The sequence below is a fragment of the Nematolebias whitei genome, chromosome 16, assembly GCF_014905685.2.
Source record: "Nematolebias whitei isolate Nwh7 chromosome 16, NemWhi1, whole genome shotgun sequence".
In the NCBI taxonomy this organism is placed as follows: domain Eukaryota; kingdom Metazoa; phylum Chordata; class Actinopteri; order Cyprinodontiformes; family Rivulidae; genus Nematolebias; species Nematolebias whitei.
The window spans coordinates 24,406,324-24,434,163 of NC_056513.1; the positions used below are offsets into that span (position 1 = coordinate 24,406,324).

Genomic DNA, 27,840 nt, shown 5'->3' on the forward strand with positions numbered 1-27,840 from the left:
CTTGAATGTCCAATGTCCAACGTAAAACTAACTTCACCGCGGTGATGCGCAGCTGAATGAAAAGGGCAGAAGATCGAAGCTGAGGGGGTGTTTGTCCTTTCATGGCCATCAATACGCATCAAAACCCTGTTTCTGCCTGCATTCTGATTCATTCAAACACGGACCACTCTGACACACGTCTGCTTAGGGATCTCACCTGTTTGGGTCATCGGCCGCGTGCGTCCGCTGAGTGCAGCGGCTGAATGAACGTCCATTTGGACGATGGATCACTTCCTGGCAGTATAGTCCTATCTGAAGCTTAACCAAACTTTATTTGACCTCTTTGAAGGCCTGTCAGCTCGTGGTGAAATGGCCGCATGCGGCTGGTGAATGTATGGCAAGCCATGTTGCCATATAATTGGATCACGGCTGATCCGCTGGCCGAATCAAAAGCCAGACACCGACCCGGCCCGCCCATCCAGCACATTATCATGGCCCAGCCCGCCCCGAATTCGGTCAGGCCGGGCTTTGGAGTTGGACCCGGGTTAGAAATGACAGCTCTACCTAATTCTCAGTGTACACTGGATTGGCAGACTGGGGTAGTGGTTCCCCTCTTCAAAAAGGGGGACAGAAGAACGTGTTAAAATTTTAGGGGCATCACCCTCCTTAGCCTCCCTGGTAAGGTCTATTTAGGTGTACTGGTTGAACATAAGGTTCAGGAGGAACAATACAGGAACCTGCATTGATGGTCCAGTGTCCCATGGCCGTCCCGGCCACTGGACCAGCTCTTTACCCTCATTAAGGTCCTGGATGGGGGCATGGGAGTTTGCCTATATGTCAGGATGGTGCCCTCTAGTGGCTGGTTCTTGCTCCTGCACTCCCTGGGGTCCCATTCTAAAATTAATCCCTATCTTTCACCTATGTGTCCAGGTGTTTGCGATGGTGTCTTGTTTAGTCAGTGTATGTAAGTCTGGGTGTTATTTGTGTTATTCATTGTCTGGGCATCATCTGGTGAGATCTCCTGCGTCCCTAGTGTTTCTTGGTGTTTCTACATGCTTCTGTACTGAGTAACGTTTGCTGCCATGACATGTTGTTTATTCTCCTTTATTAAAGTGTTCCTTATTTTACCACCTGATCTCCGAGTCCTGCCTGCACCATTGGGTTCTGCTCTTTAAACCATCATTTATGACACTATCTTGTCTACATGTGTTTTGTGGACTTGGAGAAGGTATTCAACCATGTTCCTTGAGGTCCATGGTGGGGGTGGGGGGTCCACAAATATGGGACTGGGGTCTGTTGCTACGGGACATTCAGTCCTTGCACAGGCAGTGTGAAAGTTTGGTTCACATTGCCAGAAGTAAGTTGAACCCCTTCTGGGAGTTGGACTCCACCAGGGCTGCACGATGTCACCAATTCTGTTCATAACTCTGAAGATTTCTATATGCAGCTGGTGGAGGGAGTCCGGTTCAGTGGCCTCAGGATTCCATCTGTGCTGTTTGTGGATGATGGGGTCCTTTTGGTGTCATCGTGTTGTGATCTTCAGCTCTCACTGGAGCAGTTCACAGTCGAATGGGCTGGGATGAGAATCAACACCTCCAAATCTGAAGTCATGATCCTCAGTTAAGTTGATTTCCCTCACTGGGTTGGGGGTGAGGTTCTGTCTCAAGTGCAGGAGTTCAAGTATCTCTGGATTTTGTCTGCAGTATTGCAGACTTTGTCCCAGTCCTTTGTGGTGAAGAGGGCACTGAGCTGTAAGGCAAAGCTCCCTGTTTATCGGTCGGTCTACATCACCTATGGCCACAAACTCTGGGTAGTGATCAAAAGAACAAGATCACGAATACAAGCGGTCAAAATAAGCTTTTGCCGCAGGGTAGATGTACTCCATTTTAAAACAGGGTGAACACCTCAATTATTTGGGACAGTCTCAGTGTAGAGCTCTTATCTCTCGAGATCAAAGGGAGCCAGTTGAGGTGGTTCCAGCATGGTAAGGTGCTCCCTGGGTGCCTCACTGGGGAGGTGCTCAGGGCAGGTAGGAGACCCAGGACACAGTGGAGAGACTACTGTATGTCTTTCTGCTGGCCTGGGAAAACCTTGGAATCCTCCCAGAAGAGCTGGAAGATGTGGCTGTGGAAAAAGATTATTAATTACATCAATTATTATTATTTATTAATGAAAATGTTAATTATCATTAATTATAATTATTAATATTACTAATTAACATTAATGATGTGGAAAGGGCTTCCCTGCTTGAGTTGCTGACCCTATGACCTGATTCTGAAACAATGATGGATGGGATAAATATTTGAAAGACCATCACTTCAAAATTGTTCTGATTATTCTAGGCACAACTTTTATGTTTTTTTTTTTCTGCCTGTTTCCTTGGATGTTTAAAGAAAAAAAAAACGTTTTCATAACTGAATATCCTCGGTAAATAAATTTGATGAAAGACGATCAGCATGAGATAAACGCTAACTTCAACTAAATGAATCAATCAGTGACCAAGAAGCCTTTTCTTTTTGGATCATTTTGCAAACAAACAAATAAATAAGTACATAAATAAATAATTCTGCACATCCTGAACAAGTTCTTTATGTATTTATTTTATCTGCTTGCAAGCTTGATAGGCAGGTACTCATAACCACATGGTGGCAGTGTTGCATCAACTTGCAACAACAGTCACACGACGCGCGCGCACAGAAGCACATACACACACATCCAAGGGACAGGTCAATCAAAGCAATATGGACTTATTTAGACATATATTCAATAAAAAAGGGAATCATGCAGGAGAAAAGAAAGAAAAACAAATGTTTGTCTTCTCTAAAATTGAATAGGAAAGAGAAAACTGAAGACCAAGACAAAAAAAGGGAAAGAACAAGAGAAGTAAATTAATGATGAATGGATGTGGGGGATTAAATAAAAATCTAACTTTAAGTGATATATGTTGCCAATTAAATGTTGCTAAAGAGGAGATTTATCTGCAGGGATGAAGAAGTTAAGTGATTAAATGGGAATCTGAGTGAGAGATGGAGGGGTGTGTGTGTGTGTGTGAGAGAGAGAGAGAGAGAGAGAGAGAGAGAGAGAGAGAGAGAGAGAGAAGAGGCAGGGGGAAGCAGAGAGTTAGAGGATAAAAGAGAGAACAGCTCTGGCTCAATCACAACATCTCTCTGCCAGACGGAGAGGAGTCCAGGACACACACACACACACACACACACACACACACACACACACACATACTCACAGAGACACACATTTTAAACCAGCAGTTTCTGAGAGCATCTCCTGCAGCTCTGGATGTTTGGACTTGATGCATTTACACATGGAGGACTCTGGAGTGGCTTTGGCGTCAGGATTTATCCTTTAACTTGTGTTCGCGTTAGAGAGGAGACTACAGCTGTGAGAAAATCTCTCTGGTTCCCATCGACAGCGTCTTACCTGTAGCACCATGCTGTTTTGGGGATGACTTTGGTCTGTGTGTGAAAGCACGGCAGAGTTCTTCCCTGAGCGTCTGTCAAGATGACGGTTCCCATGTTGAAGATCGGTGCTGTGCTCAGCACCATGGCTATGGTAACCAACTGGATGTCCCAGACTCTGCCTTCACTGGTTGGACTCAACGGAACCGTCATCTCCTCTGAGGGGACACACGAGCGCATCATTAGTGTATGTATTGTCATGCACACACTGCACGAGGAGCTGGTAGTAGGACGTTTGTGCAAAAGCCATAAACCATGCTCATTTGTGGTTTGATGGCTTTGAAAAATTATATGAACTTTACAGTGGAGGTTTATTATTTAATTTATTTGTGCTCTGTAGCACAATAACATTCACTCACAATGCAAATAAATAAGCTCTCTACTGTGATTATTGATTATAAGATTAATGTCCCCCTTTTTAATTGGTAAATAATAAAATACAAATGAAATAAAATACAGATAATACATCAACGGACTCTGAAATGTTTATTATGCATGCAAACAGGGAAAATTAAATCCCTTACGGCTGAAAGTGTGGAGAATAAATGGTGCAAATGGACAAATCAATTAATAAATAACTTTATTTTTTTACTAAGGCTCATAAATAGCACACAAATGCAGAAGAAATCCCACTGCTGCACAAACAGGTAATAGGATTGCTCAGTCTCAGACTTACTGGAGTGATATTTCTCCTGGGGGAGGGTTGACTCACCCCTGGGACAGCCAGCGATTTGTTGCCTTAGCAACACCCTGGCAACCCTGGACATGGAGCTGCTGGTCCACTGCACACATGATGCTGGACAAACCTGCATGTGGGCCAGTTATTGTGTGTTTGTGGTCAAATTATGACTCATCCTTCTACACAGCTCTGCATTAAGTTGAGGACAAATCAGACATTTGGCTTCAAGTTGTGTGTAGACCAAATAAATGCACTCTCAAAGTGATGGTTGCAGGATTACCTGATTGCGTGTGTGCTTGGGCTTTGCACAGTTTGGCTCCAGAAGACCTCCTCATCTGATATGTATTAGTATTTTGCAAGTTCAGCAAAGTACAAGCGGTCTCACGCAAGCAGACGCCCACACACAAACACACAGTATGAGGACAGATGGAGATGTTAGGGGGGACGTTGTGCTACTTGAGAGCCATGTTTATTCACAGTTTATTGACAGGAATTGTCAGCTGCTGTGTTTCCGTAAACCCATTCTGTTGCATGAAGCAGAGGCACTTATTTTCAGTCTTTACACGTTGAGATATTAAAGTAAAATGTGCTGACAGAATGTTTAATTACCGGTATATAAGCCTCATCAGTCAAAAAAAAAAAGCATCACGAAGAGGGAAAAAACATATATAAGTCACTTGGGCGTATAAGTTGCATTTATTATGCATCACCGCTGATCTGTCACATTTATTATGTGTTTATTTAATGGTCAAAACAGCTTCATTTCGACTGGGCGGCGAGATGCCATCCATCCATCAATCGCAGCCGTAGCCGCTAGCTCTCCAGCGTTCTTCCGCCTACACCAGCTGAGTGAAGCGAGCGTGCACGGGAGAACTCGCTGTTGCAGTTCTTAGACATTTAACAAGATTAACGCTTAAAAACAATTATTTGTTTGCTCGACATTATAGCAAAGGTGTGTCACAGTTTAACTTTTACTTAACAAATGCACTTTAATGGTCAAAACAGCTTCATTTCGCCTGGACGGTGCGGTGCCATCCATCCATCCATCCATCCATCCATCCATCCATCCATCCATCCATCCATCCATCCATCCATCCATCCATCCATCCATCCTTCCATCCATCCATTGTGGCCGGAGCCGCTAGCTCTCCAGCGTTCTTCTGCCTGCACCAGCTGAGAGAAGAGAGTATGCACGAGAGGACTCGCTGTTGCAGTTCTTAGAAATTTAAAGCATCAGTCAAAAATTGCGTTATGAATATGGAAAAAAATATATGTTTATAGGATGCTTCGGCATATAAGTCGCAGGAATGACAAATATATGCAAAAGCTGCGACTTATACGCCGGAAAATACGGTATTAGCAATTTGCAAAATGAAGTTCTTGTATTTACAGGGTATGAATCCCTAGAGTGTCTTATGTTGTGCACTTTTTAATTACACTGAGCAGAAGACCCCAGCAACATTTATATACTCATCCCATGTCCAAAATGTATAAATCACCCCTTTCTTCGTTGACCTCATTAAATATATCTGTTTTGTCACCACACCAAACCCAGATGACATCATTTCCCAGCATGCCTCAACATTCTACTCTTCACATCCATCACATCTCCATCCTCCTAGCTCCCTCCTTAGTCGTTATTCTTTTCTTTTTTAGGTTTGTAGAGCAGCTTCACTGCCACCTGACAGGTTGGGTGAGCATCTCATTGAGCTCCTCAGCTCAGCTTCATTGTTCCTAAGTGTAAGCAGTAAGTAGGTCAAAGTGAGACTCTAGCGAAATGTCACCACAAAAAGCTCACATTCTCACGTGCTCTCTGCCAAGATACTTCACGAAGCCGCTTCAGATGAATACTTTTGTCTGAGAAAAGCCTAATGTAGCTCCAAACCAGACAGAAAGAATAAACTAAATGAAAATATAACTAGATGTAAGAAGGTGGCAGCATTTATTCTGTCTTAAAATTCACCTCAACAAATGCAAGATCTATAAACTGACGATGTAAAAGCTGATATAAGTGCTTGTTTAGACTGATGATAAGTTGCTGTTGTTAGCAGAGAAAACGCCGTAACAATAAAAATAGCATTCCTTAAAAGAATGCATGTCGCCAGCAGCCTTATTCTCGTTCTTTAATTTACTGCCTTGATCTTATTGTTAAGCACTTTGGTAACAGCTGCTGTTTTAAATGTGTTTTAAAAATAAATTTGACTTGACTTGACTTATGGCCACAATTTTGCAGCTCTTGTGTATACTCAAAGTATACTGTATGTTAGGAACGACTCTTAGCTGCACAACACCTGGTTTTGGCTCAACATCTGTAAAGCATTTACATTATCACACACCATTTATGGCTGTGGGTGTTAATAAAAAGAGAGTTTCCACTCTTTCTCAGCTTGAGTTGAAGTTAATTGTTTTTTGTTTTTTTTAATTTTTCAATTAGGTGAATTTTACAAAACTTTAAGTAAAAATTGTTAGATCTAAAGATTCTGTTTCCTTCACGTCACACTCTACACTAAACCACTAACTAACTTAGACACTTGGAAAACGAGTGTTCAGAAAAAACAACATGTTTCTTTTTTATTATTATTAAGTGTTTTGATTGAAACAGTCATTGTCACCTGCTTGTATCCTGTCGGGCACCTGTTGTCATCTTTAATTATTTATTAAAAACTTGAAAACTTGGAAAAGAAACTGAAAGTTAAACTGGGTTTCATTTTTTAGAATTAGATCCTAACACCTTGTCACTGTCACTTTCCTTCCCTCCATTGACTTTGGTGACATTATTTACATGAACGCTCCTACAAGAACCCTGCAAATGTTGGATGCTGACTATCACGGTGCGCTAAGATTCATAACTGGCTGTGATTATCGTACCCACCACTGCACCCTGTATTCACTGGTTAACTGGTCATCATTAACTTCACGCAGACTCTCTCACTGGTACATTTTCATCTTTAAATCGCTTCTTGGTCTGCTGCCTTCATACATCTCCTCCTACATGTCTCTGCGTGAGTGCAGCTACGGAGTGCGCTCTCAGGACATTATTACCTGCAGTGTTCCCTCAGTGAGGACTGAACTAGGCAAAAGGGCCTTCTCCTACTCAGCTCCTGTTTCATGGAATATCTTGCAAAAAGATGTGAAGCTCTCGACCTTGACCTCGCTAAGTGGCTTCAGAAATATGCTAAGTTCCTGGCAAGAACCAGTGCAGACATGTTCTTGTGTTTAGTATATATCATTTTACAATCTACCTGTTTTTGTTTCATTTTTAAATATCATTTTATTTCATTTATTTTTTCTCAATTTATTCACTTTCTTTTAAGAATGTCTACTGTTGTCATCTGTGCTCTTTGTTTAAAACAGGTCTCTCTTGTAAATGAGTCCTCGAGGCTCAATGAGACTAACCTGTATAAATAAATGTTGAATGAATTAACACTGTACGCCAATGTGAGTAAGAAGACGCTTAAAGTGCAGAATAAGAACTGGGGACACTGTAAAAGGCTGAAATGCAATCAAAACATGTGTTGGACTGAATAAAAATATCTGTTGTGTGCCCTGAAATGAAATGAAAAGAGCACAACGTGTGATTTTATTTTGAGATGCTCTTGGTTTTTGTTGATCCTCTGCTGTTGTCTTCCTGCAGTGACTTCATTAACACTGAGCCTGTTTGTGTGCAGGGCTTGTACCCGGGCTCAGAGGAAGGCTGGCAGGTGTACAGCACCGCCTCAGATCCTGACGGAAGATGTGTGTGCACGGTTGTCGCACCTGCACGAATTCTATGCAAACGAGACCCTCGGAATCGACAGCTTCGCTCGCTGACAGAACAGGTCTGTGTGTGTGTGTGTGTTTGTGGTTGAGTGATTCTTGAGTTCATCAGGGTTTGATCCAGTGGTCAGCATTGTAATGCAGGGAAGATGTAGAGACAGACACAAGATTAACTAGAGAAATTGCATTTCCTGTGAAAATGCAGTGTGAATGCTTATTGCTGAAGAACCTGCTGAAAAACTGCTGAAATTAGCTAAAAACATGCTGAAATGTACCGGTAGATGAAATAAAAGAACAAGCCTAAATTAGCAGAAGAAAACAGAAATAACACATATTTGATGAATTAGGTTTATATAAACAGAAATGAGCACAAAAATTAGTAAATCAGATTTTTTTTAAAAAGAGCTAAAATTAGTAATACATCTGAAACGTACCCCAAAAGGCCAAAAGAAGCTTAACCTATGGGAAGGAAATTAAAAGAGCTGAAATTAACTAGAAAATGTGGAATTAGCTGAAAAAGTTAAAATTTGCATGAAAAAGCTAAATAATAGCTCAAATAGCAAAAAAGGCTGAAACTAACAAAAAAAAGCTAAAAGGAGCACGACAAGCTGAAATTAGTAGAAAGATGCTCATTAGGCTGAAAGTAGCAGGAATTACCAAGAAAAACTTGAATTAATCATAAAACAGCTGAAATTAGCAAAACAAATTCTAATAAGGTAGCTGAAAAGGTAGAACAAGCTTAAAACAGCATTAGAAAGCAGAAAGAACACAAGTTTGCCCAGTTACACTGAAAGAAGCAGAAATGAGCACAAAAAGTAGACATTATCTGAACAATGCTGAAATTAGCAAGGAACAGTTGGAAAGTTGCTACAGGAAGCTGAAATTACCAGAAGGAAGTGGAGAGAGCAAATTTTTGCTGAATTAGGCTGAACAAAGTTTAAATGAGTCCAAAAATTTGGAATTAGCTGAAAAAGCTGAAAAAGCTAAAATTAGCGTAAAACATCTATATAATAGCTGAAATACTAGAAAAAGCTGAAACTAGCAAACATAATCTGAAAGGAGTATAACAAGCTGAAATAAGCAGGGAGAAGTTAGAAGAAGCACAAAAACTTTGTAGTTAGCAGAAAGTATGTAAAAGGAGCACAAAACAGCTGACAAAGCTGAAAATAGCTGAAAAAAATGTTTAAATTTGCACAAAGAAGCTGAAAGAAGCTGAACCAGAACAAAATGTGAAAGGAGCAGTAAAAGGTTGTAAACACATCGAAAGATTTGAAGGATGTAAAATGAGCTCAATTCATTTTCTATGATTTAAAAAAAAAAAAAGATGGCAGAAAAGGCTAAACATTTCAAAAAGCTAAAGTTGCACCAATACCAAAAATCATTGTAGCATTATCTTGAAAGAGCTAAACATTTTGATGTATGATTTGTTGAAATATCTTGAAAACTGCGGGACGAGAATCGTGCTAAAAAAGGTATGGAAGAAAAATGGATCACAATAGCGTGAATGTTTATTAATATCAACAGGACTGTCCTTTTGTTTACACTTGCAGATACAAACATGCACAACGCTGCGTCTCCCCCACCCCCATCCTCAGAGGCATGCTTCACTGACAGATATTTTCCTGATCCCTCAGTAGCTGCATCCTCCACAGACTGACAGACTGACTCAGATGATTTTTCCACTCAGTATAAACCCTGATCGATGCTTGAGAAAGAAGTAATTTGTTGCACGCCGCAAGGCGAGGCTCACTTTATGATCATGTGCACTTTTATTTCTATGTAAATGTGTGTGTGCACATGTGTTCATATGGGAATGTGCATCTGGCTGCGTAAGCACGTTTCTCTTCATGTATTTATCCCAAAAGAGAAATGAAAATGATTTGTGGCTGAAACTGGTAAATTATTGAACACCAGGAGATCAGCAAACATTTCCTCACAGTATGTGATGTTATGAGGGGTCACACAGGAGGATGTAGGCTCTCTGCATCCTGCCTGAAGCAACAGAGCCACAGCACCACTGGCTACATCACAATGGTTTTAACTCTGTTTCCATCCAGCTGCAGATTATGTTTTTTTCTCTTCACACAAATAAATTAGAGGAGATGGAAAAAGAACACAGAAATAATTCATTCTCCTTTCTCCCAAATCTGCTCCTGTTGCGATGCTTGTGTGTTTACGAATCTTAATTAGCTCAGCATGTGTTTGGAAGTGACACCCACATCCTTCTGTGATGTGTGTGTGGTGCTCTGGCCTCTGCAGCTTTATTTACAGCGAGAGATGAGTGGGTGGGTCTGCTTGTTTTTGTATCACTTCTGGATTTGCAACTCGTGGGTCATTTGTTAATAGTATTTTTATTTCTTCACATTTTTTAATTTGGTTTCAAAACTGATTTGATGCATCTGTTGGTTTGGAATGCTAACAAGCAGCAATATGGGAGTGTCTGCAATTTTTAAAGACAAACATACACCCTTGTTACAATTAGCCTAATGAGATACTTAAAAAAAGGATTTTTGTGAAACTATCAGAAAGTAATCACTGGATGAACAATTGATTACCGTATTTTCCAGACTATAAGTCAGAGTATAGTTCGCATCAGTCAAAAAATGCCTCATGAAGAGGAAAAAACAATATATAAGTCACATTTATTTAGAAGTGTATTTCACAAAGTGCAAAAACAGACATTTAATCTTAAACCCTATTTGCATGGGATTAATTTTACCTAGGTATCACATGCTATTTGTAATAATTACAGAGATTGTCTGTGTTGTTAATCCTGTGCGAATGGGCCATGTCAGTAATTTGTAAAGTAAAAATTCCCCCGTAAATTACCTACTATATTTTGTTGAACTCCCAAGGTCCTGTGATGATTCTAATCAATGATTTGAACAGAATGGGCGGGATCCGATACATAATGAGGTGGTTTTTGTTTGTGTTTAAGCAAAATCATTTGAAAAAATATAAAACAAGCTATTTTAAATGAATGCGCTGCTCGCTTTGGCCGGGGACACCCTGGACAGGTCGCAAGTCCATTTCAACTGGTAGGTCAGTGGTCATGCGGACGCTCACACGCACAGCCGGTGACAGGTTGCCCATCTGAGCTTAACGTGGCGTTTTTTAATCTCTTAAACCGGCCGGTTGGACCTGTCTCCTCCTCAACAAGTAGATTAACGCAATGTTATATTGTGCATTCTTTAGTTTTCTTTGTGCTTATTCGTAAAACTACTTTGTACATCAAAGCCTGAGAGCGGCCCGGACCGCACATTAAGCACATTATTATGGACCGGCTTGGTTGTGACAACACAGCTTGTTAACATCATATCCGGAAAATGTCTGTAAATTTCAGCTAAGTGTCAGACTTTGGTTATCCCGTGCGAATGTGCCTCATGAAAAGCAGATGCTGGGGAGTAATTTATTAATTACATGTGGTCCCTAGGTGAAACTAATCCCGTGCGAATAGGGCTTTAAATATCAATAATACACAAAAATAGGACACCTGGGATCCTGAGCAGGCTTAATTAACATAACAAGCCAACGAGTCCGACAAGCAAGTAACTGGTAAATTCACCAATATCGTGAACTTGAACATGAATGTTTGGCGGGGGAGTGTTAGTGCCTGGCGGCTGTAAATGGTAATGTTTATGGTTCATGTCAGTATGAATGAACATTTAACATATTAGTCTAAAATTGTGTCATGAATAGGAAAAAAAAAAACGTATATAAGTCACTTCAGACTATAAGTCGCAGAACTGGTCAAACTATGGAAAAAAGAGCGACTTATGGTGTGGAAAAAACTTCCGAACTCATCCAGATTCAAGATGGCCACTAGAGCGAATCAACATTAGCAAACACAGAGATGACTCAGTCACGCCACAGAGTATTTTAGATTGAGTAAATGCATAAATGTCATCTTATTTTTGGGCTTTAAATTATTTATCTGAACTGTTCGTTTTCCAGGGTGGAATGAATACAACAGCAATGGCTTTTCAAAATAAGACTTTTACAGGGTCCAAATTACACATGCAGGCCTTACAGCACAAACATTCACTGATGTTTTTAATAAGTGCAGCTTAAGGTTGCACAATGTCCTTTAATTTGACCAAAGCTTGTCTGATGAGCTTATCTTCTCATTAGTGATTAGGGTTTACTGCAGCTGGCACTTTCTTTTCTCCAGAACAAAAAAGGATTATTTTGAGACTAATTAATGGATTTGCCCAATGCACATCTGTCACCTTTAGATGAAATGAAATTAGAAAAGATGTTCAACAACCACCATAGCTTTGTAAAGAACTAGAAACTGCTGAAACTCCAGTGTTACTGTCCACAATAAGGAAAGTTTTACATCTGAGAGTGCTGACCAAAGAGGAAACTTGACTGAAATTTGCAGTTGCCTACATTAAAAAAGTCTTCTTGTATGGTCTGAAGAGACAAAGATTGAACTATTTGGATTCAGTGACAAGAAGTGTAAGTTGATGTGAGGCTTTAAAACTTCAGATCACTGAACCAATGATCAAGTATGATAGCAAGCATGACCACCCAGCACCACACTCACCTCACCACCAGATGAAGAGCATCTCAGCGTGACCTCAGCCGAAGTAAGGAGTACTTTCAGGAGGATTAATCCGCACAAGGCAACCGGCCAAGACAACATCCCCGGAAAAGTGTTGAAGGAATGTGCCGATCAGCTCTGCGAGGTGCTGGCAGACATCTTTAACACCTCACTTACCCTGGAGACCGTTCCCACCTGCCTGAAGACTGCCACCATAATCCCAGTCCCAAAAAGCCCTACAGTGACTGGTCTGAATGACTTTCAGTCAGTGGCCCTCACCCGCATAGTCGCTAAATGCTTCGAAAAACTGGTCATGACTCACATCAAAACAACCATCAACATCAATGAGGACCCTCATCAGTATGCATACCATGAGAACTGATCAACAGAGGATGCCATCTCCTCTGTGGTCCACACTGCTCTCAACCACCTGGAGCAGAAAAACTCTTACGTCTGTATGCTCTTTGTGGACTTCACATCCGCCTTCAACACCAGGATCCCCCAAACCCCGATGGACAAACTGTTCACACTAGGACTAAGGCCCTCCATTTGCAACTGGGTACTAGACTTCTTAACAAACAGACCACAGTTAGTGAGGATCCACAACTTCTCCTCCTCCACCATAACCCTCAGCACTGGCTCTCCTCAGGGATGTGTGCTGAGCCCCCTCCTGTTTACTCTGCTCACACATGATTGTGCAGCTATCCATCCAGGCTGTCACATTGTAAAGTTTGCAGATGATACAGCGGTGGTGGGATGCATCACAAACAATGATGAGTCCAGCTACAGGCAGGAGGTGGAACACCTGGAGAGCTGGTGCAAAGAGAATAACCTTCACATCAATGTGAAGAAGACAAAGGAGATGATTGTGGACTTCAGAAGGAACAAAAACACCTACACCCCCCTGAACATAAGAGGATCTGCGGTGGAAGTGGTCTCCAGCTACACGTACTTGGGTGTACACATGAATGACAACCTCAGCTGGAGCAACAACACCACTAGCCTGATCAAGAAAGCTCATCGGAGACTCTACTTCCTCAGACGGCTGAGGCGAGCTGGTCTGGGAAGCTCAGTCCTCACCTCCTTCTACAGGTGTGCAGTGGAGAGCATCCTGTGCTCCAGCATCAACGTGTGTCATGGAGGCTGAACAGCTGCAGAAAGAAAAGCTTTGCAGAGAGTGGTAAAGGCTGCACAGAAGACTGTCGGAGTCAGCCTCCCCACCATCACAGACATCTACACCTCCAGATGCAGGAAGAGGGCTACCTGCATCATGAAGGACCTCACTCACCCAGCACACACACTTTTTGCCCCACTCCCCTCAGGAAGGAGGTTGAGGAGCATTAAGTGTAGAACCACTAGACTGAGGAACAGCTTCTACCCTGAGGTTGCTAGACTCATGAATCTCTAACCATAATAATCACTGTGAAAATCACATCATGTTGCTGCTGATCTGTTTCAATGTTGCTGCTTATCTGTTTCATGTTGAGGTGTTCATGCGTGCTCATCTGCTCATACAGACTCATGCTCATGTTCGTGCTGCTGTTCGACGTAATGTTTTTATGTTATTAGTGCTTGGTGTATATTTAGTTGATGTTTTTCTTAGTTCATATCTTAGATGTTATCATTGTTTTTCTTATACATTTTATTGTTGGATGTAACTTGGAGCCTGTGCACATAATTTCGCTCCACCACATGTACCACATGAGGTGCGAATGACAACAAAGAATCTCTGACTCTGACTGACTCTGATAGTGGTAACATCATGCTGTGGTACTGGGAAACTACACAAGGGAATGGAATAATGAATGACGAAGGATGGCTACATCAGAATTTGGGTTCAGGTTCAGGTTTGGTTTATTTGTCATATGCAAATCAACACAAGGTCAACAATGCAATGAAATGCTCAGGATGAGAAGAACCATTTCGACTTGCCAAACAAACAAAAAATACCAAAGCATGCAACAAAAATACAAAAACAAGGTGCCAAACATGGAAAAGAAATCCGTCTACATCAGCATGGTTCTGTTGGCAGAGTGGTTCTTTTGGCAGTGAGGTTCTCTTAGCAACATAGTCCTGTTAGCAAAATGGTCGTTAGCAACATGGAACTGTTGTTGTTCTTTCAACTTCTCCTTTCAACAAATTCTTCAACGTACCCTCATTTGGCTGCTTCAGAGTCAGTCAGAGAGATTTATTTGTCATTCGCATCTCATGTGGTGCATGTGCTGGAATGAGATTATGTACACAGGGTCCCAGTTACATCCAACAATAAAATGTAAAAGAAAAACAGTAATAAGATCGAAGATATGAACTAAGAAAAACAATGACTAAATATACACTAAGCACTAATAACATAAAAACATTATGTCGAACAGCAGCACGAACACGAGTATGTGTGAGCAGATGAGCATGCATGAACACAGTAACATGGAACAGATCAGCAGCAACATGGAACAGATAAGCAGCAACATGATGTGATTTTTCACAGTGATTATTCTGGTTAGAGATTCATGAGTCTAACAACCTCAGGGTAGAAGCTGTTCCTCAGTCTAGTGGTTCTACACTTAATGCTCCTCAACCTCCTTCCTGAGGGGAGTGGGGCAAAAAGTGTGTGTGCTGGGTGAGTGGAGTCCTTCATGAAGCAGGCGGTCCTCTTCCTGCATCTAGAGGTGTAAATGTCTGTGATGGTGGGGAGGCTGATTCCAACAGACTTCTGTGCAGCCTTCACCACTCTCTGCAAAGCTTTTCTTTCTGCAGCTGTTCAGCCTCCATGACACACGTTGATGCTGGAGCACAGGATGCTCTCCTCTGCACACCTGTAGAAGGAGGTGAGGACTGAGCTTCTCAGACCAGCTTGTCTCAGCCACCTGAGGAAGTAGAGTCTCTGATGAGCTTTCTTGATCAGGCTGGTTTTGTTGTTGTTCAGTGATCCTAAACACATCAAAACTGGTTTCTGAATGGATAAAGCAGGGCAACATGAAGCTTCTGAAATGACCGCATCAAATGATCGACTTTAATCCAACTGAGAAGTTGCTGACTATATGCTTTAAAGCCTGGTCTGTGCCATGAAAACAACCAATTTAAGTAAAATATACCAAATCTTTCCATTAAATAAGAACAATTATCCAGTAAAAAATGTGCCAAACGCTTGTTGATGATACAAAACCTCTATGGTTGAGCTGCATCTTGCAATGGTGCATTTGATCTACTTTTAGTGGGTTTTGTGTATTATAAAACATTTGACCTTGGATATGTTGTAGAAAATCCACAAATGAATTCAATCTCTTGCACCCAATTCTTGCTTTTAAAAAACATTAAAGCTGGATGTTTTATAATCATTCCTCAGACGAAAATGGGTTCTTTGAACTATTTAAATCTAGAAAATATGATGACATTCATGCCCGTGATGAGTTTATGTAAACATCCAACTGCAGCTGTACCTATGTCACATGTATGTGCCTGTTTGGTGTGTGTCAGGTTCAGAACGTGAGTCAGTCCCTTGAGGTGGTGGACCTGAGGACATCCAGAGACCTGCAGTACGTCCGAGACTCTGAGCCGCTGTTGAGAAGAGTGGATGGACGTTTACACTCTTATGTGGCAAACCCTCGCACTTTAACAACCAAGAGCCTCCAGGTACATAAAAAAATACACACAAACATACCTATATACACAAACGCAACAAGCATAATGTCAGGATCTCAGACACAAACACAAAGTAATACTGTCGCTGCAGGGAATACATAACCTTTGGTGTGAAAACATTGATTTCACACATGCCAGGCTGAAGTTTCCTGCTTGCTCTCAGATCTGTGTGCATCTTTCACCAAGGAGACAAAATTAGCCTTAAAGCTGTCAATTTCCCTATTTACATGTCCGCTGTGTAAGTGTCACAGAGCATTGTTGTGTGGGTGCCAGTGAAACTGCTGCATCCCCGCACACATTGAGGCTACAAGCTGCAATGATACATGGGAGTCTCAAATATATAATATTAAAGTCATTTACATATTTTGATACAAAACCAGAGAGCATTTATAATAGAATTTTAGCTTTTGGGGTTTTCAAAAGTTATCTTTGCCTCTTGGATACTATCAGTGATAGAAATCTAAACATATTTCACTGCTTAGTTTAGGAATACTAATCCTTTTAGCCATGCTGCTTTCTGCCATGGTATCACTGGCATCTGTGCAAACAAAACAACAGGAGGCTGGAAGAAGATTATTATTAAAGAACGAGAGTCTGACTAACGAGAGCTGGATGATCTAAAAATGGAAATTAGCCACTGATGCTTTAATGCCGGCTATTTTAGGCTGGAACTGCCAATGAAACTGAACCACTGGGTAGGAGAACCTTGTATCATCAAACAAAATTACTGACAAAGTCTGATCTGATTTGCATTTCAAGGCAAAAGTGGATTAGGGACTAGTTTTTTTAAATTTTATTTTATTTCCAATGCCATCCATCCATCCATCCATCCATCCATCCATCCATCCATCCTTCCATCTATCCATCATCCATCATTTGTCCATCTATCCCAGGGGGTCTGCAACCTGCGGCTCTGGAGCCACATGTGGCTCTTTTGTCCCTCCGCAGCGGCTCTTTCAAGCTTTGTACAAAACTAACATAAAACTCAATTTTGAAGGATTTTATTCCCACAACAAAAAAATGACTAGTTTTATCAGTTTTTCTGTCATTTCCTTTGCAAATATATGGATACTAGTACTAATATGCAGAGTAAATTATACTCACTTTCACTTTATGCTTTAAATCTTCAAAGTAGGATACTCAATTTCTCCACAATAATAAAAAAAACACACGCATAAATCTGCACAGTTCATTGTTTTTAGTCAATAAGTATTTTTTTTTTCTTGCGACCTGGATATGGACACCTGCAACCCGAAAAGGAAAAAGCAAGTAAAGATGGATGGGTGGCTGAACAGATGGATGGATAATTTTTTTTTTTTCTGGATTTCCTTTTGTCTCAAAATGTACAAATTTAAACAAACATTAACAATCATGTTTTTAGTTTTATAAATTCATGCCTACTGGCCAGAAAAGCACATTCTAACAGACTTAAAGTGGCCCACGGGCCACTAGTTGATAATGATAATTGTAACAGGTTTTGCGGCTCTGAACACGTTTAATTTAGTGAAGGAAGGGCAGAAAGACTCTTTTGATCATAAAACTTGCAGACCCCTGGTCCATCCATTTTCTCTACCTGCTTTGTCCTTTTGGTGTTGGGGGAGTTGCCACTTACAGTATTTCCATCAGTCATTTCGAGAGAGTTGGGGTACACTGGTGGAACAAATATTCTTGTTTTATCTTACTTACTCTAAAGGAGCCACACTCGACAAAAGGAGATTTTTAACTGGTGTTGACTTACAAGGCAGGAAGTAGACCAGTCATGAGAATCTGCCACAAGCAGAGTGTGAAGCTTGTTTTTATACTCTCATCAGTTCACTGTAGCCTCACCCAACTCCTCACCCAACTCCTCACTCAGCTCCTCACCCAGCTCCTCACCCAGTTGTCTCTGAGAGAGTTAACATTCTCAGCCATAGTAGTTAAAAACATCCATAACATTTGACCAAAAATTCCCTAACATGTGTACACCCTGGACACATCCTCAGTGTAGTATCTGTGGGCGAGTGGTTAGAGAAGTTGTCCGCCAATGAGAGAGATGGGGGTTCGATTCCACCAGTATACAGTCACATGCCGAAATGTGTCGGTGTAAGAGACTGCACCCATCACTGTTTCCTATGTCTGTCCCACGAAATGAATGTAATCTAAATCATTGATTTGTCTCAGAATAATTTACTTGGATTAGCTTTGTGGAGATGTAGAGCGCTGCATGAATGTATAAAAGCACAAGAATCCAAGTTGGCTAGAAAGAAGCTATGGGAGTACAGTCCATTTATCATAAGTCCATCACAGCACCAGAGTACAGCCCAGTAAACTTAAACTGTTCAATGTAATTTATTGGATGTGCGCCGGTTGAAACAGGCCACAAAAAAATCAACAAGCTACACACGCAACATGGTCAACAAGGTGGATTGTTGTTTACATTAAATTCTATAATGCTTCCAGCATAAACAGAAGGAATTACTCTTGCAAACATATTACTGCTACAGCTCAGTAATATCAGTAGAAGAGTTTAAACAAATAACCCCCTCGTGCACAAACATTACAGTTTGAACTTATTTGCGCATGGCGGAGTCTTTTAAGGACTGTGTTTAAAACAATACTGTTGCTGTTTTTGAAACCATACTTTAAAACTGCATTACCACCTAACTCTAGTTCACGTCAAACCAATGATCCTAAAGTCAGTGTCATCATCAGTGTCATATTTTTATAGACTTTAATGCAGTCGTATATTTATGCAGTTGCTGTTAAGATTCTACTTTATGTGAATGTGTTACCATTTAAACACCACCTTTGTATGGATTTTGGTTCATTTAGGATAAATTTGGTCACATTCCGACTCCCTTCAGAAAGCTTTGTCCTGACTGGAAAGTACATGATGTACAGATATTTTTTTGTAGTTTCATGGCAGCAGCTTAAAGCAGAGTAACTTATTCCACAATGACTCCATTTGTGATGAATATTCCTGATACTTTTATACCAACTAGAGAAAAACGGCTACCAGCATAACTTCAGATTTATCATATTTTTCAGACTATAAGGCGCAATTAAAATCCTTTAACGTTCTCAAAAATCAACAGTATGTATTAATTCTGGTTGTGCTTGCTGACCTTGAACCGATTCTACGTGGTTATTGTGAATGAGTTGAATAAAGTTTGACTTATCTGACTGTTTTCTTTCTCTTAATGCAACTTATAATCCGCTGCAACATACCATTTCTTGGAATGGGCGCAAAGAACAATTTTTTTAATGTATTTAAACAAAACATAAAACAACAAATAAAGCAAAACTTACATTATTATTCTTATCGTACTTGTTCAACTTACAAAATTATCAAAGTGACATAAAAAATCTATAATCATTAGGCTGTCCGATGACCATCTAATTTCAAGGAGTGTTTAGTAATCTCATTGAGTGAGGATTGATCATTTGTATCCTTGAAGACTCCTTTTAATCTCATTATTCTTGTACAAATGTTGTTTTCATGCTGCAAGCAAAGCATGCAGTCGATTCCCTGGCTGAGCATTTTCAAATGGAAGTGGCAGCAGCTTAAAAAACAGAGTTCAGTCAGAGCATAGTTGGAAATAAATGCAAGAAACCAGTCCTGCAGACTTACAAAGTGAGACACCGAGGGGTGATGTGTAATGCAGTTTTTAAAACATCAGCATTAATTTGAAGAAGTAAGACAGGTGTCTGTGTGCGTGCATAAATTAAAATGTAAAAATAAAACATTTATATTCATACATATTGTCAAGATATCACAGCCCCAAAAAAAAGTCAAGTTAAAGCAGTCCTTGAAAGAATGCATACTCGCTAACTTCTATTCCAGTGTTTGACAAATATCATCTTATGATGAGAAATAAATAGATCAAATCATTTGCAATCGCCTGTGATAATGCTGTGAGTGAGCGCTTGAAATACGGTTTCTGAATGATTGTCAGCTACTACCATGCAAAAGGTGGAGCTCCATACCCGTGACATTCACAGAATATAGACAACTTTGTGAAGGTTAAAATCAGTCAGCTGTGATGGCCATCTTGGATTGGGGTGACTAAAAAACGTTAATCGGTTGTAGATGTGCAGCCATTTAATACATTCTGAGAGTTCCATTGAAATCCATTCAGTGGTTCAAAAGGCATTTTGCTAACAGACAAACGAGGTTTGATAAAGGTTATTGCGAGTAAGTGACTGAGTTATAACCATTTATGTTTTTTATGAAGTCAGTTAGCGCTGGGGAGTGGTGGCGCAGAGTTTAGAGAAGGTAGGCCTGTGATCGGAAGGTCGCCGGTTCAACTCCTGGTACAGACAACACAAAAAAATATGAGTGGGAAAGGTGAAGCACCCACGTCAGCCTCCTCCACCCTCATTTGCCCCACTCTGGGCCCTGGAGCAAGTCCCTTAACCCCCACCTTCTGCTCCACCAGATAGCAGTTCTCTGCTCCACACTGAGGGCTGTTTTAGCTCGGTGGTCTGTGGTTGCATCACCACCCTGTGTTATAATAGTTGCCAATTCTTCATGCAAGTTAGTTCACTGTGGTGACCCCTGAAGAAGGGAGCAACCAAAATTGAAAAAGTAAAAAAAAATCAAATTAAAATTGTGGTTGCCCTGCTTTGATTCCAAAGATTGAGGCTTCCTTCAAAGAAAACTGTGATGCTGAATTTAAAATGGAGGAGCTGGATTCTGTCATTATGAAAATGACCTCAAATAAATCCCCAGGATCTGACGGTCTCACTGTAAATTTTTACAATTTTTTTTGGGACAGTATAAGGAAAATGCTATTTAAAGCCCTATTGGATTGTATTGATAAAGAAGAATTGACGGTGAGTATGAAACAATGACTGATTGTTCTCATCCCTAAATCAGGCAAAGATAAAAGACATTTGGATAACTTAAGACCTATTACCTTACTGAATACAGATTATAAAAAAATGTTCTGCTGCTATTGCGGCTAGGCTCAAGAAAGGAATTTCAGATATAATTGGTGAAACTCAATCAGGTTTTCTGAAAGGACGATTTATTCACAATAATATTAGACTTGTTTTAGACTTAATCGATTACAGTGACTTGATTGATGGAAATGGATGTATTCTTTTTTTAGACTTTTACAAAGCATTCGACTCTGTGGAACATACATTTATCTTTAAAACACTTACTCATTTAGGATTTGGAGAAAAATTCAAGGATTTAATTAAGATACTGTATAAAGACATAAACAGCTGTGTAACCCTCAGTCATGGAACCTGTAACAGATTCAGTATTAATAGAGGAATACGTCAGGGTTGTGGAAACTCACCACTGTTATTCATAATGGTTGCAGAGATGTTGTTAATAAGTCAACTGGCTGATGATACAACCCTTTTCTTAAAAAATGAAGATCAAATTCCTTTAGCACTTCAAACCATAGATCTGTTTTCTAAAGCCTCCGGACTTCAATTAAACATTAACAAATGTGAGCTGTTTCCCTGAAGGACCATTCGACGCTATCGCTATGTAACATAAATGTTAAAAAAGAGGTAAAATACTTGGGAGTAGTGATAACAAAGGATAAAATGGTTTCTGATAAGATGAATATTTGGAATAATATTGACAAATGTAAGTCGATTCTAAACAGGTGGTCACAGAGGGACATTTCAATTTTTGGTAGGATTTTATTAACTAAGATGGACAGTCTTTCCAGATTTATTTATCCATCTTATTCTCTTCCTATATCAACCAAGATGATAAAGGCTATTAATACTTTAAATTTTAATTTCATTTGGCGGAAAAAAAAATCACTATATACGTAAAGATGACCTGATTAAAACTTACGAAGACGGTGGAGGGAATGCAATAGACTTTGAAACTATGAACGGTACCTTAAAACTTAAATGACTAAAATTTTTTCTAAATAATAATCTCTTAATTTGGTCATATATACCCAATTTGGTATTTAATAAGATAGGGGGACTTCATTTTCTCTTACAATGTGATTTTGAATTTAGCAGATTGCCTGTGAAACTTTCAGATTTTCATAAGCAGGTTCTTCTTTACTGGAAACTCATTTTCAATCATAACTCCACACAACACACCTGTGTGGAACAATAGGTACATTCTGATTAATAAAACATCTATATTTATTGAGGAATGGTGTTCTAAAGACGTGTGGGCCGTGGCCCATTTTATGGACAACGAAGGAAACATTTTACAATATTAGGAGTTCTGTAAAAAAATTCAGATCCATTGTGATGAGATTAAATATAACCAAATTTAAAGGCTGTTCCAGTCTCTCTTAGGGCTATGGTGAGACAAGATATTATATTCTCTGATATTTCCCCTGGTCTGAAACAACTCTGTATTGATGGAGTTACTTTCTCTGACTATCAATGTAACAATAAATTGTTGCGAAACAAACTACTGCATCACTTCTCTCCTAACTTAATTAGGAGATAATATATTCTGAAGGACTTTAGTATAGAAGACGTCAAAAAGATCAGAACTAATTTTATTTCATTTCCGGTCCCTCCTTAAGCCAAAGAAATTCAATTTAAATTTTTAAATAGAATTTATCCTACTAAGGAATTTTTAAGGACAAAATTTAAAATGGACACTGGGAACTGTGTTTTTTGTGAGACAGATAACCTGGAACATCTTTTCTTTGATTGCATGATAGTTCAACAATTTTGGCTTGATTTTAAAATGTGGATTGAATCCAAAGGGATTCAGCTACTTACTCTCACTTTAAAAGAAATCAAATTTGGGTTAATTAATAAGACTGGAAATAATGAATATGCTACCAATAATTTGATTATATTAGCTAAACATTATGTTCATAAATGTCACTTTTTCAAATGTAAACCTAATGTGAACCACTGGAAGAATGAGCTAAAGTCCAATGCAAAATCATTAAAATATGTAAAAGGGAAAAATGCTGACACATTTCTTAGTTTCTTAGTTAATTTCAATTTCTTCATATAATGCTTTTTCTCTCTCTCTCTTTATCCTTCTTTATTTCTTTTATTTCCATTATGTCATGAATCACCTTTTGTAACTTTTGATTGTAAGAATTGATACTTTTTGTTGTGTATTGTTATGGTTAAATAAAGTTAATAAAAAAAAAATTGTGGTTGCCATCTTGAATCAAGCTGACTCCAAAAGTTATGTTCATTTATCGATTTTGCAAACAAGCAAACAAACAGACAAGCACAGCTGATTCTCATAGAGATGCTCAAGTTTCACACACACACCTTGTGATCAGTTTACTGCTCAGAGTAAAAGTTGGAAAATATTTTAGTTTTCTGCTCTGATTTTCTGATTTCAGCTTCATATCGGTAAAACTGACATATGTAAAGCCTGGTTTGTGTTTGCTAGGGTCAATTAGCTGTGGAGGCCATTTTGAATTGTGTTTTCTCCAAGTTATTAAATTTTAGACGTCCATCCAGTGAAAAAAGTTCAGTCATGAGATATTTTGCTGACAGTACAGGCACACGCACACACACAGACTTGCTCTGCCTTCACCTTCGGCGGCAGACAATAAAAACTAGCATATTGATCTGTCTCAAGCATCTCGTTCATTTTCCTCCTCAAAGTCTCTCCTTAATAGCTTGTCTTTCCGTGGCCTTTATGGAAACATTAAAGTAGCAGGTCTGTGTAATATTTTCATTTAGATGGCTTACACATGGTCTTCTAAAAGTATGCAGGACCCACACAGTACAAAAACAACAACTTTTTTTCCACGAAACAAATAACCCATAAACACACACAAGGACTCGCCCTTAATTCCCCAAATATAACTTAATGCTGCCTTCACATGAATCCATTTTGCCTTTCATCTATTGCCGAGCGTCTTAACAAGTAGGGTCTGTTTTTAGCTGCTTTGAGCTGTGTGTCTGTGTGTGTTTGTGTGTGTTTGTGTGTGTCTGTGTGTGTCTGTGTGTGTTTGTGTGTGTTTGTGTGCGTTTGTGCTCCTCGGGGGTTTTCGCAGTCACAAGCTTTTGCCTTCACACCATGAGGCAGAACTCTTGAATATTAATGGGCAGCTACAGTAAGTTTATCAATAACTAAACAGAATTTTATCCCAAGATGGAAGGAAAGGAAATAGATGGAGAACAAAGGTCAAACAGAGAGAGATGAACAACTGAGAAAGGAAGAACGTGAGCATATAAAGAGAAGGGAGTCTTTTTGCAGCTTCATGTGGAAGGAAAATGGAGGTAAAGAATAACTAGAAAAATTAAATTTCCTGTGAAAATACAGTGTGAATGCTTATTGCTGAAGAACTTGCTGAAAAGCAGCTGAAATTAGCTAAAACATGCTGAAATGTAGCTGAAATAGAAGAACAAGCCCAAGTTAGGAGAACTCTAACAATAAAGCTGAAATTAGCAAAAATTGCTGAAAAGCAGCTGAAAAGGTAGAAAGAAGCTGAAAATACCAGAAGAAAGTGGAACTAGCTGAAATCAGCTAAAAAATAAGTGGATTTAGCTGTAAAAGTTAAATTTAGCACAAAACAGCTAAATACTTGCTGAAATAGCAGAAAAAGCTGGAGCTAGCAGAAATAAGCTGAAATGAGCATAACAAGCTGAAATTAGCAGAAATACCAGTAAGTCAATTAGACTGAAAGAAGAAGAAACCACAAAAAAATAAAAATAAAAAAATCTCTGAAAACAGCTGAAATTAGCTAAAATTAATGCTAAAAAGTAACTGAAAAGGTAGAACGAACTTAAATTAGCAGAAGTCAGGAAGAACACATATTTGCCCAGTTAGGCTGAAAGAAACTGAGATGAGAACAAAAATGTCAAAATTATCTGAAAAAGCTGAAAAAAAATAAATAAAACACTGAAAAGTAGCTAAAAATTAAAAAGCAGAAAGAAGCTTAAATTACCAGAAGGAAGTAGGGAGAGCACATGTTTGCTGAATTAGACTGAAAAACGTTGAAATGAGTGCCAATAAATATGGAATTAACTGAAAATTCTAAAATTAGGATAAAACAGCTAAATAGTATCTGAAATAGCAGACAAAGCTGAAACTTGCAGAAATAAGCTAAAAGGAGCATGGCAAGCTGAACTTAGCAGAAAGAAGTTAGACGAAGCACAAAAATGTGTAGTTAGCAGAAATAATCTGAAAGGACCATAAAACAGCTTAAAAATAGCTGAAATTAGCTGAAAAAAGTTTAAATATGCACAAGGAATCTGAAAGAAGCTGAACCAGAACAAAATGTGAAAGGAGCAGTAAAAGGTTGGAAACAGATTTAAAGATTTGAAGGAGGTAAAATGAGCCCAGTTCATTTTCTATGAGAAAAAAGTGGCAGAAAAGGCTAAATATTTCAAAAAGCTAAAGTTTCATCAATACCAAAAGTCATAGCAGGAGTGTCCTGAAAGAATTGAACGTTTTGATTTATGATTTGTTGAAATAGCTTCAAAAGTTGTGGGACGAGAATCGTGCCGAAAAACGTACGGAAGAAAAATGGATCACAATAGTGTGAATGCTTCTTAAACATTCACACTATCAACAAAGGGAGATAATATTGAAAATAGAAGATGAAGAAACAGATAAAAAAAAAAAGATTAATTTGTTTGATAATGTGTTCAGTATCTATCAAATCATTCCCACACTTTTATAAAGACATAACTATTTAAGGAATATACAATTATATGCAAATAACGCCGCCTTTAGAAACAGATTAGGATGAAGGAGATAAATTTAGATCTGAGCTTGGTATCTCTGCTTTCATGAAATAATAAAAATGCTAAAGGTTTGGGAAATCTTGAAGCATCAAATTGGACAAAAGTATAAAGACTGTGATGTTTTCTGGCAGCAGGGGAGAGATTCATAGAAAGTGTTTGATTTCCAAGATTCTTTCCTGGATTTTGTTGCTCTCGTGTGTTTGATGATCTGGAAGATGATGCTGTTTTTGTCTTTGCTTTGACACGTCTTTTAACCTCTTTTGTTTCTATATTGGATCTAAATCCTTATGTAGCTCCTATATATATATATATATATATATATATATATATATATATATATATATATATATATATATATATATATGTACGTATCATAGAGATTAAAAGCCCGTTTCCCTCCTACTACAGCACACGAGGGTTTTTTTTGTGTACTGTATTTCTTGCTAATATCGATCTTCATTTAACTGAATGAGAAAAAAATATTCACGCTGGCGCTAGGGTATTCAGTGTGAACCGTAAAAATGAAATCATACATCAATTTTATGCTCTTTATCTGGGTCAGAACACCAGCAGAAACTGCAGACCAGCCCAGATGCACTCTCCTCCATCTCATCATCCATCTCCTTCTGTGGGATTTCGAAGCATTCCCAGGCCAGATGGGAAGTGTAGTCCCTCTAGCATGTTCTGGGGGTGCTTTCCATTTGGTTAATGTGGCTGTTTTTTTTTTTTTTTTTTTTTTTGGCTTCTGACACTTCTAGCTTCTTCTCTAGCCCTAGCTCATCCCAACGGAGAGCTAAAGAGGTGTGAGGACGGAGGCAGCAATAAACCATGACTCAGAGTCACATCACATATCAGATGCCAAATGTGAGCAAAACAAACATGTCTCCTGCCAAAACCACGAGCAGGGTGCATGCTACCAAAGCTTGAAAAGAGAAAAACGGCAGACATGAGAGAATGCAAACGCAGAAACCTCAGGCATTGTGCTGAAATGTTGATTCACAGATTTTCAGTGTCATTTGAATGAATAATTGATATATTCTCAAAAAACAGATTTCGTTATATATGTGAGGAAGTGGATGACAGAGTTTAGTTCATGTTGCTACTGAAGATGAAGCAGTAAAACATATTAAATGTTTAGTTTGTGGAAGTTTCCAGACTAAACTTTTCATTTAAAGATTCACATCATTAGTTCAAGTCAGAATGATGACCTATTTACATTTTGTAAATATTCCGGCCTTTTTACTCATGTGAACAACAAACAAAACATCTTGTTTGAATGGTGGCACTTTAGTAATCATAAAGGGGTACTATTTTTTTTTTTTTTGCACAAGATCACTTTTTTTTGGTAGTTGCACAAAATATCCAAAGTGACACCTTACTGCATCCTTTGGTTCATTATGGATGTGGGCAGGGGTGATTCTAGAATCTGCCCTTTAGGGGTGCTTAGCCCCCTGCTGACATGTGCTGGTGAAGATTCTCAGTCATCCAGGACATGATGAATTCAAAAAACGGTCAATACAAAAACAACTGGACTTTATTTGTAACAGAAGACGTTTCCTGCTGACAATGGCTTTAGGCTTGAACATCATGGTGGTCATTCTGACCAGTGTCCTGAGATGACTTGGCGCTATTTAAACTGAATTGAATTGAATTGGCATTAGAAGCATTCATAATGTGTGTGTGTGTGGGGGGGGGGGTGTCCTCCACCAGAACATTTGCAATACAGATGTGCTAGCAAGCACTCTGCTTTACATTGCATAACCTAAACAATGCTTTGTACAAAACCATTTTAGTGTTACTGATCATAACAAACAAATATTAAACTTATACAAGCAGAAGCTGAAATGTATTTCTGCATACTGACATAAAACAAAGCACAACTAGCTTTAAGCATTAACTTTTAATTTAACCATTAAGCATGCAACGTAATTATGACAAAAATGGAGGATTTACCTGCAGTTACCTTCATGTAGATGAACATGTGGTACTTCCTGTTTATCACTGTTCAGCTGCTCATGAGGTCGGCTGCAGGGCTTTATCATCTTTTACATTTTTCCAGACTCAGTTTAGGTTTTGGAAATGGAATAATCTGTATTCACCCTCTCAGGACTATTCAA

The 27,840-nt window shown here is 39.2% G+C and overlaps 1 protein-coding gene across 1 annotated transcript in view; it reads left to right on the top strand.

The window, feature by feature from the left end:
• The first annotated feature begins 3,394 nt into the window (after window positions 1-3,394).
• Window positions 3,395-27,840, top strand: part of LOC119422976 (noelin-2) — a 61,565-nt gene continuing 37,119 nt past the window's right edge. Inside the window, exons 1-3 of the mRNA XM_037690387.1 lie at window positions 3,395-3,639; window positions 7,800-7,949; window positions 15,908-16,063. Of these exons, the coding sequence (XP_037546315.1) occupies window positions 3,496-3,639; window positions 7,800-7,949; window positions 15,908-16,063 (450 nt within the window). The 5' untranslated portion in view covers window positions 3,395-3,495. The remainder of the gene's footprint in view (window positions 3,640-7,799; window positions 7,950-15,907; window positions 16,064-27,840) is intronic.